The 14,401-nt window shown below is 34.7% G+C and overlaps 1 protein-coding gene across 3 annotated transcripts in view; it reads right to left on the reverse strand.

Moving 5' to 3' along the window:
* Asb15 (ankyrin repeat and SOCS box containing 15) overlaps positions 1-13,164 on the reverse strand; it is a 40,735-nt gene extending 27,571 nt beyond the window's left edge. The window contains exons 1-3 of one of the 3 annotated variants that reach the window (XM_063241331.1): positions 12,988-13,155; positions 6,703-6,774; positions 2,230-2,338 (exon numbers count right to left, since the gene is read on the reverse strand). In XM_063241331.1, the coding sequence (XP_063097401.1) occupies positions 2,230-2,336 (107 nt within the window). In that variant the 5' untranslated portion in view covers positions 2,337-2,338; positions 6,703-6,774; positions 12,988-13,155. Of the gene's footprint in view, positions 1-2,229; positions 2,339-5,880; positions 6,228-6,702; positions 6,775-12,987 lie in introns of those variants that run through there. The other 2 variants (XM_063241342.1, XM_063241337.1) reach the window with 2 other exon arrangements.
* Positions 13,165-14,401: the final 1,237 nt, after the last annotated feature.

Raw genomic sequence — 14,401 nt, forward strand, 5'->3', positions numbered from 1 at the left:
ATCACGAAGAGCGTGGGGGGAAATAATTCAAGCATTGAAAGATAATAATCTCCAGCCAAGATTGAGATATCCTGCACAACTGTCCCTGGAAATTGATGGAAAAACAAGGTGCTTCCAGGATAAAGAGGAACTGGGGGAATTTGCAACCACCAATTCAACTCTACAGAAAGTATTGCAGGATATTCTAAAAAAAGAAAAATACAAAGAACCCAGAAATAGTGGCGGGGAGGCCACAACAAATGGAGCAGAGAACAAAATGAAGAAGACAAACTGACAGCTACTGACAGAAAAAGAGCTTAACAGAAATGAGGCAGAGAAGATTGGATGATAGGAACAGCTATTTTGGAGAAAATGACATCTTAATAGGTAATACTGATTTAGTATCATCTTGTTTTGAAGTCTCATCTAGCTTTTGTCCTTCTGTCTCCAATGGTCTAAATAGGCTGTATCTTATTGGATTTTATTATGTACGATAGTATAAGCAAAAACCTTTTAAAGACAAGGAGATTATACAGAAACCATTGTTCATTTTCTGTTAGTCGATTCTAAATACTCTGTAATGCTGTCATTCTCTTGAATGGTTTTACATTGTTTTGATATACTTAATGCTACAGTATACGAAGTTGTACTCAAGGATTTCAAAGAAAGAAACAATATGGTAACTACTTTTAGGTTAGGATTATCTGGTGGTGAAACACTATTCTGCTTAAATGGTTATGTTTTGATCTGCGCTGTTTCGTTGTTATGCCCTCTTTTATCTCAATCTCCACTCCATTATTTACTTTTTTATCTTTATCCTTTTAATTAAAGGAAAAAAATAGCAGGATATATTATAGTAACCCATTTTGACTTTTCATTACCTTGATTTAAAGCCCTGTATTACTCTCACCATCTGGTTTTTAACTGATGTTCCCCTATTCTGTTTTGCTGGATAGTATCAGGTTCGAAAGTTTAGGCATCAGCTGTGAAGATAATGAGATTCATTATGACGCCCATTCTTGTTGACTTTTAGCTACTTTTGAAGACCTACAATGTCACCAATGTTTTGGTTTTGTCGGTTTTATTCTTTACTGTTTTGTTCAATTGTATTATAACTAATAATATAGGCAATTCTATTACAGATAGCGGGAGACATTATGGTAACCATTGTTGATCACCTGTATTATGTTTTTACATTATCTATTATGTCCACCCTTTTGACTTGACCGATTCTGTTCTGTTATGTCACATTTGGTTTTACTCTCTTCCAAAAAAGTAATAAGAACTGTGGGAGCAATGAAACCCAAAATGTGTAATAGTCATGGTACAAAAGAGAGGAAAAGAAAGTACTCTAAACTATATAACTGCATGTATATTTAAGTGTATAAGATAGAAAATGATATCACAGAGTTTTATTGGATCAATGAACAGAACTGTTTGCAGTATCATTGATGGAATGTCCACTTTACAAGCTTTAATTTTGTGACTTGAACAATTATTTCTAAGATGACAATATGTAATCCATTAACTAGTGATTTCCTACTGTTCATTTTTTTTCTGTAAATCTGTATAACTTGTACCCTTTCCCTGCTTTTTTTTTCTTTTCTCCTTAAATAAAATTAAAAAAAAAAAAAAAAAAAAGCTCAAAAGCAATGATTTTGTAGCACAGAGTTCCATTTAAAAGTATTATTCAATCCAGAAAATAATATTCTAAATATGATAAAAGAATGTGAAGGTAAACTAAGGTTTTTTTATCAGAAGTATATGGTATTTAAAATGGAAATTTACATTTGTGGTTTTAGACCCTAAACTTTCTACTTATGTAATGTTAATTTTGTGTATATTTCAATTTTTTTACTTATAAGAGTTACCTGAGATAATAGAACACACTACATACTGTTCAGACCTGTCTATGTATTTGTTGTATAAACTGTACTTGCAAATTTGTTAAATTATTCTGTTCTTTTGACCCCCTATTAATTTAGAAAATTACTTTGTTCAAATTATTCTGCCTTTTTGACTCCCTATTAATTTTAAAAAAATAGGAAGTCCTATCCAAATTTTCTGTTTAGGTCATTTCTGTTTTCCTTATGATGTAGAGTCTTAAGATCACAGCATTAAGTTCTGCACAGTGGCTTTTACAAGGATGTTAGTTTTTGCTAGAAAAGATGGGAAACCCTTTCCCAAAGGAAGAGTCAGGAGATGAATGCCACAGAAAATTGTGTTGACGACATGTGATTAGAATGCTACCTTTCAGGATGAAATACAGTCTGACTGGCTTCAATGGATTCTTGAATACTAAGCTGGATATCATAACTTGTAAGATTATCTTCATCGAGGTCATCGTTAGGATCCATACCTGGATATAATTTTGAAGAAGCAATTTTTCAATGTCAACAAATAATATTAAACATCAGGCAGGATTAACATTACAAAAGCAAAATGAAAAACTAAAACTCATTTCTCTTTCCTCATTTAACAATAAAAATGGAGTTAATATTTTAATCCTTAAAAATATATGAGGACCATTTTCTGAACTTGGATATTCTAACTGTGAAAACCTTCAATTACTGACCCACTGAGCACCTGCATTTTTAAAAGTTTTACTTTTCAATGTTGGCTGCTGTTGGGCTTATATGAATTCTATTTTTCCAAGCTTCTGATGTATACTAATTTTGGCTCATATATTTACAGAGCATATTGTGAGTTCAAAACTCAACCTAAAAAGAGACAGGTCAGTGGCAGTTAACAGAGAACAGTGGTTGTTTTACATTCTATACAAACACACAGCGTTCACCAGTAAGCCCTGCTTGGCCTCAGAGCATGGTTAGAACAGTTGAGAAAAGAATCATCTTAATTGTCTGTTGATCAGAGGGCAACCCGGCTATATATTTCCCATTTATTCCTCTATATAACTCTGTTGATTTCAAGTCAATGCTTCTGGCCGGTCCTTCTCCCCTGAGGATAATGCACAAAAATTTAAATCATTATTTGTCGGCCTATTGTTTCCAAATATCAAATTAAAAGAGTGAATAACAATTGCTATTGAAGCAATTGTTTTATCGTTTGGTGAGAAAGTTTAGTCAATGGAGAAATAAAAATAATTCTATGGGTAGGTTAATTACACTAATACGAAATTATCTGGAGTTAGTACTACTTTTCAAACCAAAACATATTCTCTGCATGCATTTTTATATTGTAGTGTGTCTTTTCAAGGGGAAAAACAAAAACTTTCTGCAGGTGATTTCCAAAACACAGCTGACATGTGCTGTACAACTCTTCTCACTCTTCAAGGTTAGATGGTCTTAAACTCCAGGGACAGTTCTAAACACTCTCAAAGCCAACGTCCCTGACCTCTGGATAGGGTGCACAATTGCAACATTAGGATTTTATTGCTCATCACTTCAGAACAGAAGGCGTGCAGAGCAGTGATAGCGTTCAGAGGTCACTGAGGTGGTAGCATTGAGGCACGAAGCCAAGTACGCCTCACTCTGGGACACCTCAGTCGTCTCAAAGGCCATGGAGCACTCTGTGTGTCTTCTTTGACAAACAGATCTATTTTACTTTTTACCAAGTTTTTGTTTGTTCATAATTTCCTCCCTCTGAAAGGTAACTACTTAAGAACAGCAAAATCGTTTGCCACCTCTGTTTGTAGAGAAGCATAGCCTGATAGCTTTATGGTCTCCACTTGTGTGTAGAATGAATTAATGCGTTCATAAACCAGCACTGAAATAGAAACCACACTCTGCTTTGTTCTTACAACTGACCATTTCTCTCAGGAATGAAGACTCTTTCACTAAACAATTTGAGTGCTCATTGTGCTTGGCTTCGTTTTTCTCAGCTTCGAGTTATTATAAATTTCCTCTTCCTTCACTCATGAGGATTCCAGCTTTTAATGACACCCCATACCCACACTGAACCATGCCTGGCCCAAGACTGTCCTTCTATTGGAAAGTCTTATTGACATTCACTTTCTCATTAGTCTTATTTATTGGCAAATATTTCTTCTTATATAACATTTCCCTGGCATCTATATTTATATTCATTCTAATTTGCTTTGCAATTTCTTTACATATTTATGTTGTGTATTCTTAGTTTTATGAGGGGAAAAACTGCTTTCTTTTTGCTGTTCTTGGGATTGAACCCAGGGTTTCCTCTATGCCAAGAAAGAGCTCTACCACTGGGTCACATCTCAAACCCCGCTTTCTTTTTCTTTTATGCCTTTCTCCTCTATTTCCACTCCCAGATAACTGTGGCAAATTGCTGGCTTCAGTGGTCACTGGAAAAAAGTTGCCAGTTCATTACCAGTGAACAAAGGCTGAGTACTTCGTATGCTATGACTAGCTAACAAAGTTAAACCTGTGGCATTGCCTTTTTTCCTTTCCCATGGCGACAGGGGAATTGCATAGCTCTGGGATTAGTAGTGGAACACAAAGCCTTTCACCTATTTAAACCACCAGTTTAAATCCTCCCTGATTGAAATCTAGGCTTCTGACTCATGAGACACCATAGGCAACTTGGGACCTAAATTGTTCTGGAAATTCAGTCTTGGAAAGTTTTTCCTTTTAATATTCTTTTAACTACCACCAAGAAAGATGTTATCTAGATTCTGAACAGTTTGTATCCCTAATGAGAGCAGCACAGAGATAATAGGAAAACCTACACGAGACAACTTCAATCTCACACAGGCTTCCCAAGCCTCCTACTGACAGTTTGGCATGGAGGGAGACTGGGTGCACTTATGCACTAAGGTGCGGAGACATCAAGGAGCATCCCTGAGATGGGCTTAAAGATATCAAGGTATAATAAAGACAGACAAGAAGAGAGATTTATATTGATTGTAAACTTAAACCAAGACTCAATTTTAATTGGCATCTAAAAAGTCAATAGGAAATTACTCAAATAAAACATACTCCAGGGTAGAGAAGTCAAGGTCAAGTAATATATTGACATCTTTTAAAATCTATTCACAAGCATTAACTTCTCAGTCTATTTAAAAAATTAATTGACCCTTTCTACTCAATTTTATTTTCTAGAATCCCACTAGTGAGATTACTTTCCCTAAGTAGCTGATTTACAAAATAACTGGGCAATCTTATTGTAAATTAGCTTTATCATTTAATCCTTGCTGAGGGTCAGGAATGCATTTGATGAGAGTTATGGATTCTTTCTCAAGAAGGATATATATCTACTCAAATTCTACATACAATTTTAAGGAACGTGAGGATCCTCTGAAACTCTTTCATGTATCCCTGGCCCAAAAAGAGTGAAATTCAGGATTTTTCAATGCTAAGCTCTAAATATATTACCCAGATATCAGCAATTATTTATTTATTTTACAAATGGAATGAGTCAAATACAAAATTTAGATAAGTGTGAGAGTTTGGCATCCCTATAAATTTTAGAATATGTTTAGTTGTAAGAACCATAAGTTACATATATAGTGCTATTAAGCACCTTATAAAGCACCTACATTTACCTACATTACATTGTTTAAATGCTGACTTTAATGCTACATCATGAGTATTACAAATCATTGTGGATAAGTGGAATCTTGGGCTTCAAGAGATTAAAATACCTTCCCAGTGTTGTTGCAAAGCTAACAGTCTGAGTACACAGTATCTTCACTTTTAAGATCTTTCAGAAGCTTCAGGAAAACACCCCATGGCTGTTGACTTTAAAAGAAAACACACTGATCCTGCTCTTAACAGCCAGCTCTTGATGACAATAACTTCCAAAAATAAAAAATAGCTTCCAAAGACGCATAAATCTTTTTTCTTTGGCCCTGTGCAATTAGGTTTTGTGTTGCTGAAGGTGTCAGAAGTGTCCTAACCTTGCTTTGATTCTGAACTTTTTGTTTTGAAGTTTAAACATCACTGTCCAAAAAATATATCAACATACCGGCTGGTGCCTGGCCCAAGTTGTCAGGAGGCTGGGATGTCACAAGCTATGATGTAGAGTGAACAGGAGTACATGATGTTTCCGTGCTTCAGATCCTCCAAACTACTTCTAAATCCTTCATCCACACTAAGCTTTACTGTTAGGGCAGCTGATGAATTTGACACCCTTCAGATTGTCCTTTGCAACAAGGTAGTACCCGTAACATAGAAGCATAGTTCTCCTTTCCCTGAGCAGGACACATACAACTGTATTCCTCATGAATTGTTTAGGTGGTTTGCTCCTGATTACATCCAAATTCATCACCCCACCTACCCTAACACTTCTCAGGTATAACAAAATTGGAACAATGTCTGAGTCCATAATATGGCTGGCCTTGATAATGGGCTGAGAGAAGGACAGTTGCTTCCATAATGCAAGGAAGGGCTGTGTGTCCTTAAATATCACACTGCCCTCAGCACCTGTGGTGTCAGTGTCATTTTTTACAGCAGTGAGAGATACTGTCCTTCAGGGAACACTGTTATTCTGGCATTCCTTTTAAAATGCCAGTATTATCATACTAGCAATCAGCACAGAACAAGGATTTCTTGGGAGAGTTAATGGGAACAGACTGGGAAAAATTACATAAGATGATGGAGAAGGTCCAAGGTTGAGAGTTATCTGGAAGTGATAGAGAAGCCAAGAAAAGAACATTATGGCAAAATTTGATCTTCTTTACAGTTTACAGAAGTTAAACCCAAATCCAAACCCTAAAGTTGTGAAGCAACTGCAGTCTGTGTTCTGTGGAATGCAGAACCTTGATTCACAGAGGAAGTTTCCTTTTACCTTAAAAATGATATGGTCTTGATCGCAGAGATCATTGAGTGACAGTCCTAGAGAGAATCACTGGGATTTATCCTATCAGAGAAAAAGCAAGAGTTAAATAAGAAAAGTTTCATTTTTGATTTTGTTAAGAAAATATAGTTACATGCCAAAGGATATTCATCCTCATTTTTCTGTACATTGACCATTTATAAGGACTTTAAAAGATACTGTAAAATTGTGCAAATAAAATTTTGTTATAATTTTGGCATTCATCAGGTGGCTTCACACTTTAGTTTTTCATAGTCCTATAGCACAAAGTGGCATCAGATAAATGGCTCGCACTAGGTTTACATTGCTGGGGCAAAAACCCAACACCTGCAACTTAATGGAAGTGAGGTCAATTTTGGCTGACAATTTCAGAGTTTCAGTCCATGGTTGGCCAACTCTGAGGTGGACACATTGTGACAGATAGGCGTGTGGGGGGGGGGGTTAAACTGCTCACTTCATAGTAGCAGGGAAGTGGTCAGGGCAAGCAAGAGTCAGAAGAAGGATGTACCCTTCAAAGTTATTCATCTAGCAACCTAAGTTCTCCAATCAAGCCTCACCTCCTAATAGCCTGCTCAGCTATGAACTCAGCAATGGGTTTACTCCATGATCCATCACCTTCTAAGTCTCATTTCTAAACACATGTGCCTTTTGGGAGGCAGTTTGATCCAAAGCACAAATGACTTCATTTGACTGATTTCAGCAATCAGCCTCCAAGAGTGTTCAGAGAAAGATATTACTCCCCATCAGAAGTGGGTTCTACTCTATAGTCACAGGTAACACTTATAAGTTACAGCAATTCCCTTATTATGACATTTGTCTTTTTTACCAGTGAGAAAGTCTGTAGAGAACGGGAAGAACAGGATCATCTCAAACAGCATCTTTTTAGAAGGAATAGCAGAATATATTCTGCTGATATATTTAAAGCACATATTTACACACAATGTACATATATACACTCATACATGCAAACAAGTATAGTCCAGAAAACAAATTTTGCTTTGTATTACCTCAAAGATATACAACTTGACATTTAAAAAATAAAAATGTTAACTAGGCAAATTAGTCTCTAGACATTGAGTATATCTGGCAACTGATGATGATTCACTTGTGTGTTGGCTGAATGAATGAATAATGGAATTATCAAATATTCATTGTTCCTAAAATTACCCCAAAAAATCTAAATAATAGGTAAACATTTTATTTTCTCTTTTGGTTATATTATATTTTTGACTGACTACTTCAATTTGTGCTGATTAATATTTGATTTCTCTGTACATACATTAATGGCAGAAATTATCATACTGGTTTTTGCTTATCTATGGTTTCATTTTACAATGGTAGAAATTTTACTCTATACTATTATTTCCAAGTGAAGTTCAAATATAGCAAAAATGTAAGAAGATACCTATTAGCTCTTAAAAATAACAAGAGTGCAAGAATAAGCGTTAAGTTCACAAGCATACCCATTTACACGGGAATACATGTTTACAGAACAAAAATAGTGAAGCAAAATGATACATGAAACAGATGTACCCTTATCATAAACCAGTATAATGATATTCTTTAAAAAGTCCTGCCCCTTGTCTGAAACTTTACATTTAAAGATTTATGTTACAGAAATGATCAGTGATATGAGAAAAGATTTATAAGTTTCATCTCAGCAATATTTAAATTGCCTACACTTTAGAAGTTACATTAATGTTCAACAACAGCAAATTTGTAGAAGATACTATTTTTATACAAATGGTAGAATATAATAGGGATTAAATATTTGAAGACTAATGTAATTGGTAACCTTGTATTTAAGAATGATGTAACTAAAGTTGACTTTTAAGTAACTTAATTTGACTTTATTCCAATTTTGTTAAGGTAAGTAAAACTAATATTTACAACTTTAAAATCTGTGTATTTAATATATGAAACTACATGACTTAATACACATATTCATTATGAAATATTCAACATAATTAGCACTTCCCAGATTTACTCCCAAATTTCATGGTATAATCATTATGAAAACAATACAAAATCTTCAGGACTTTAAACATATAACTTTAAACATATACCTTACGATTCAGTAATCCAACCTCTAGGTGTATTTCCAAAGGAAAGACATCTACCCTCCCATGTCAACTGCAGCATTATTTATAATACCAAAGACATGGAATTTACCTAAACATCCACTGATAAATGAATAAAGCAAGCAAGCAATGTATTTATTACAGAACATTATTCAGCATTTGAAAAAAAAAAAAGGAAATCCTGTCATTTTGTGATAATGAAGCTAAACTTGGAGAACATTATAGTTAACAATGTAAATCAGACACCGGAAGACAAACATTGCAAGAGCTCATCCATATGTGGAATTTAAAATGCTCCACTCAAAGCAGAGTTAAATGATAGGGCAAGGAGCTGGACAAATACGGTACAGAGAGATTTTGGTCAAAGGGTCTGAGGTTTCAGTCATGCAGGATAAATTCTGGTGATCTTTTACACAACAATAATTGTAATGTATGCTTAAAATTTGGTAGGAGTGTACATCTTAAGAGTTTCACCAAGAACAACAAAAATAAAAAGGAGACTAAGACTGACTTTGTGGAGATAAATTTTACTAACTAAATAAATAAGTAACTGGCCTCGTGTCTACCTCTCAGGGCTGAGCAAGCAAGGAACCTTTGTAACCTTGAAAAGAGGAACTTGCCCAAATTTATAGCAAAGCAAGTGAAAGCTAGTGGTTTATCAGTCAGCTCTCCTGTCACTGCAACACTCACTATTTCCAACATCTATTGGAGGGCAGAGGTTCTGCTCACTGCCAAACCATCAAAACTGCCAAACCTTAGAAATAATAATAATTTGGTTCACAGTTTCAGGGAATTCAGTGTATGGGAAACTGGCTTTAAGGCAGAAACATCATGGTAAGAAGGAGCAAAGATACTTAGTTCATGCTGATCTGGAAGCAGAGCCAGGAACAGCACAAGAGGGGAGAGAGTGAGGGAGCAGATATGAATCCCAAATCACACCTCCATGATTCACCAAGACACACCCAAAGGGAATTTTACTAATTCCTGCACAGCTCTCAAGCCAATCAAGTTGACAACCCCACTTACCTGTCACTGGTGGGCTGAGTTTCTTGGTTTGAGAATGACCAGAAATCTGACAGATGTATGCATTTATCTGCCTTCTCAAAGCACAGGCTCACTAACCTACATTATCATATTGTTTGAATGAAACCAAAAGTTATTTTCCGCTAATTAGTGAATAGCTGTTTCCAAAGAAGGTTAAGCTACAGATTTTTTTTAAAAAAGCTATTTTGGTTTACACATCTGAGGTTTAGGTTAAGTAAAAATGTTTTGACTGTTTTAATTAGGTATGACAGTAAAAAAATTTCCATACTTTAAAAAAGCATTATTTTTATACACATACATATTTTTCTCTAAACATGTTTATTCCTGAGCATAGTGTATTTTGTTGGATGTAAAATTCCCGTGTGGTGTTTAAGTCTAATACTGCTCTGTTCAAAATTTAAACAATAACGAGCTGTCACATTTTTTAGTGTCTTGTATATATATATATTCAATATATATATATTTATATAATTTCTTTCTGCTGGAAGTGGTTGAATGTAAAGATTAAATGTCTGTTCAACTCCCGGTCCTGTCTCCCTGAATTAGCTGTGGCATTAGACATGTCTGGCATGTCACAATCAGTAAACAGTGCCTGTTATCGTTCAATGACTGAACTCTTCTAGAATGGGGAAGAGGGATTCTAACATGTTTCAGCAGTTTTAGTTATGTTCTCTCCCTGGCATAGGCCCTCTGATTCTCTTTCTATCTTGTCCTTCCTTTCCCCTGAAACGAGCAAATTCCAAAGCTTAAAATTATGTAGTTCACCAATCTCAGTTAGAATCCAAAGTGCCAAAAAGATTACCCCCTCTACCACACACACATACAGCTCTTCGTTTTTGGCCAGTTTTAACAATGATGAAAAACACAAGTCAAATTAATCTCTTCAAACTATTATTTGATAGTATTAATTGTGGCTTCCCCCGAAACCACGCAGAGAAAGTGTTCTTTCTTTGGAATATGAGATCCCTTTAAAATATCTCCCACGAAGGCTGTCTGCTCTCCCCTGAGCCATCTTGCATGCTACCCTTACAACATGGGATTAACCTCCTTCGCCATCAGATTGCTTTTCTGTAAACACTTACTTTTCCATCTCTTTCTAGAAGTGGCTCTAGACTGCAAGTTCAGAATGCAGCTTCACTGGTACAGTCAGACCAACACTGCACTCAGAGGGTATGACCACCTTTCTTTTCTTGGATAGTATATATCTGCGAATCTAATCTAAGATCACATGAATTTTTTAGTAATCATAATATACATTCAATTTGGGCCCTTCTTACCCCCGCTTTTGAAATAATATATTTCCCACATTATTTGATGTGTAATTCTGTATAGGATTCTCTGTTTCTATTATATTTCATCCTTTGTAGGTTTCGCTGTTATTCTTGTTTGATAAGATCTAATGTATTTTCTATTCTTTCAAGTATTCTGTCTGAAGAACTAATAAGCATGTCTTATATGTCCTTAGACTCCACTGAGAATCATAAATGTTGGAGAGAAATTAGTGCAGGACAGAGGTTCCAGGTTGATTTAATCCGTTCCTTAGCACCCTTTGAGAAAAGCTGTTTATCCAGTTACAAATTCTCTGAAAGACACCACATCTAGCATTCATGTCTCCTTTGATAACCAGACCATCATCAAGAATAATCATCTAACCCCTTAATGAATTACAGATTCTACTCTATTCACTTGCTCCACTAGTCAAAAAGACAAAGGAAAAAAAATCAACCTGCCAGTTCCTATTTTTCTGTTTGGTCTATTTCTGACCATTCTTATTCATCTGTTCAAAAATCTGCATGTAGTGTCTGCCATTTTTCACTCACAGCACTACACAAAGCCATGCAGGATTGGTGCCTTTAGGGAGTCTGCTTCCTTTAAGTGAAATATTCTAGAATTTTTCCCCCCCAAACAGCACAGATTTCTTCTCTACCTTCCAAGGCCTACTAAAATAAAAAATACAGCAGATATTCAGTAAATAATTGTTATACTGAGTTAATAATTTAATATTTTAGTAGTAAACAGCACTAATAAAGCTAATATTTTTAACTAACATCAATTGCCATGGATTTAGTTAAAGCATGTTATACTATTATGCATTGAGTAAACAGGTAATTTAATGTTTATACCAAATATTTCTCCCACTTTGCACAAGAGAAAACTGAAGCACAGAAAGGTAAGGTAATAGGCTCAGGCTTATATATCTAGTGGATGGTAGAGACATGGACCTAAACACAGTCACTTGGTTTAGAAGTCACTTAAGCTCAGTCACTGTGCTATAGCTGATGAGCCAGCAACTGTGAGGGAATTAATGGAAAGTGGATCTTATTCAGTAAACTAATAAATTCACAAACCTCAGAAAAAGCCTTCTGAAAGAATTTAAGTGAACAACCAGTAAATTTATTGAGCTACAGTGGAAATACAAAATTTTGGTAAATTTTATTTGAAAATAAAATACTCATAAAAACAAACTATAAAATTATTCTTATAATTTAATGCTCTCCACATAAATCAATCATAGAAATTGCCTTGTTGACATCACTGTTATTTCATGGAAATCTAACCATTTTAGATATAGAAAGTTCGTTGCAAGCTACTCAATTAAGAACCAGATGAGTAACAATTAATAAATAAATTTCAAGCATTTTCCAAACTCAAAATTCTGTACTATACTAAATTCAGTTTTTTCCATCTTAACTTAAAATATTTGTTTTCAAATATGACCATAAAGAATCTATCTTTTGCAACACTAATGAAAAAGTCTTGATAGAGTTTTAATTATTCACAAAAAATCACTTAATTTTTTTTTCTCAGAAACCAAAGGGTCACCCTCATTTCTTCCTGGGATTCACAGAATCCATATTCATTCATTAACATACTCATCCTTGATCTTTTTCTCTTATAACACTTTGTTATAGCTAATATTATGCAATTGAGTTGATATTCTATAAATAAATGAAACAACCCTGGCTTTAATCTATAATTTAAAAGAGCCTAAATAGGCAAACTCACAGATGATTAGTCAAAAGGAATGAATAGCTATCACAGTCTGTATTTCCACCTGTTTAAAATATTTCCAATACTGAACTCTTTCATAAACTAGTTGGCAAGGAACAGATTAAATATTTCATAATCTCACCTTGTGGAATCATCATCTTGTCACTCTTATCCATGGATTTGCCTTCCTAAACCAGAGGAAGTGTCCTGGAGCCCATGTGTTCCTCTGTGTATCTAAAATTAAGTATCCAGTTGGTGACTAAATTAAGATCTGACCTTGTGCAGCTGAAACACTAGCAGTTTCTGGCACCTAGCAAAGTACTACCCATGACTTCTCTAGACTCTCATCAAAAGAAACCCAAGCATAAGATTATCTGAGTCCTGATTGGTTCAAAAAGCCTAGAAAAACAAAATGACCTGCCAACTCAGCTGCAGGAGGGTTTCTGCTAAAGGAATAAAACCAAATCACTTAAATAGAAGTAAAACATATTTCAAAATTATCCAGAAGCTAGACCTGTGAATTTGTGTACCGACACATCTGGATCCATATTTTAATGTGTACTCTTTCTCATTCTTCATCTTTTATACTCAAGTCAGATCTCATTATATATCATTTTCTTCTACTAACTTAGTGATTTCTTTTATTTGAAAATAATTTTCAATCTAATTTAGGAAAAGAATACGACATTCCATGACACCTATTGTGATTATGAAACGTTAGGTTAAACTATAGAGCATATATTCTAAAAAGGATTTAGGTTAACAGAGTCATTCGTTATCTTGAAAAAAATTTCAAGGGCAAAAAAGACCCAATCAAATCTGCCTTACTGATTTTCTAATGAAAATAACCTGCTTAAATGTTGCTTTAACCTGGAGGACTTTTAGTTTACTTGGGACTCTATCAGAATGCTCTAAGTCACTTGGCTTCTAGGCCCTCATCTGCAAAAACAACTCTCCTTCAGGATTTGTGGCCTCTTAGTTTCTAAGTTTATGGTCACTTCTCATTTCTCATTTTCCTGGCCCACTGTTGGATTTGCTGTCATTGATTCTTTTTTTTCTCCTGAATCTTTCTACTCTCTATGCTTCTGAGAGTGTTTTTCTTCGCAACTCTCTGATTTTTTTATTTGAGTTCCATGTTAATGAATAAATACATAGATTATATTGGGTTTATTAGTTTGAACGTAGGTTTTGAAGAACCATAATGTGAAATGAGAAATGGGAAGTCCTGCTGCTTCTTTATAACAAAAAAAGGGGTGTACTTCAGTCATTCTTGGAATATTTCATGTGTCTGCGCTATTAAAAGAGTCAAGAGTAAATGTTACAACATCATGCACATTTTCTAATTATCAATCTAATTTGTAATTTTTCAATAAGATGTTATCAAAAGCACCAACATTGTGAAAATATTTAATTTTTATGCAATACTTGTTGAACTTACAATATTAAAAATTCTAATAAAGATTTACAGTATAATGCAGCTATATGAGAACATGCACTCTACACTTGAAATTGTAGTTGAGCCTTTTCAGTGACATTTCTGTGAATCAACTTGTGCC

Source organism: Cavia porcellus, unplaced genomic scaffold, assembly GCF_034190915.1.
Source record: "Cavia porcellus strain 051 isolate PalLab524CR breed Dunkin Hartley unplaced genomic scaffold, mCavPor4.1 scaffold_2, whole genome shotgun sequence".
NCBI classification, from domain to species: domain Eukaryota; kingdom Metazoa; phylum Chordata; class Mammalia; order Rodentia; family Caviidae; genus Cavia; species Cavia porcellus.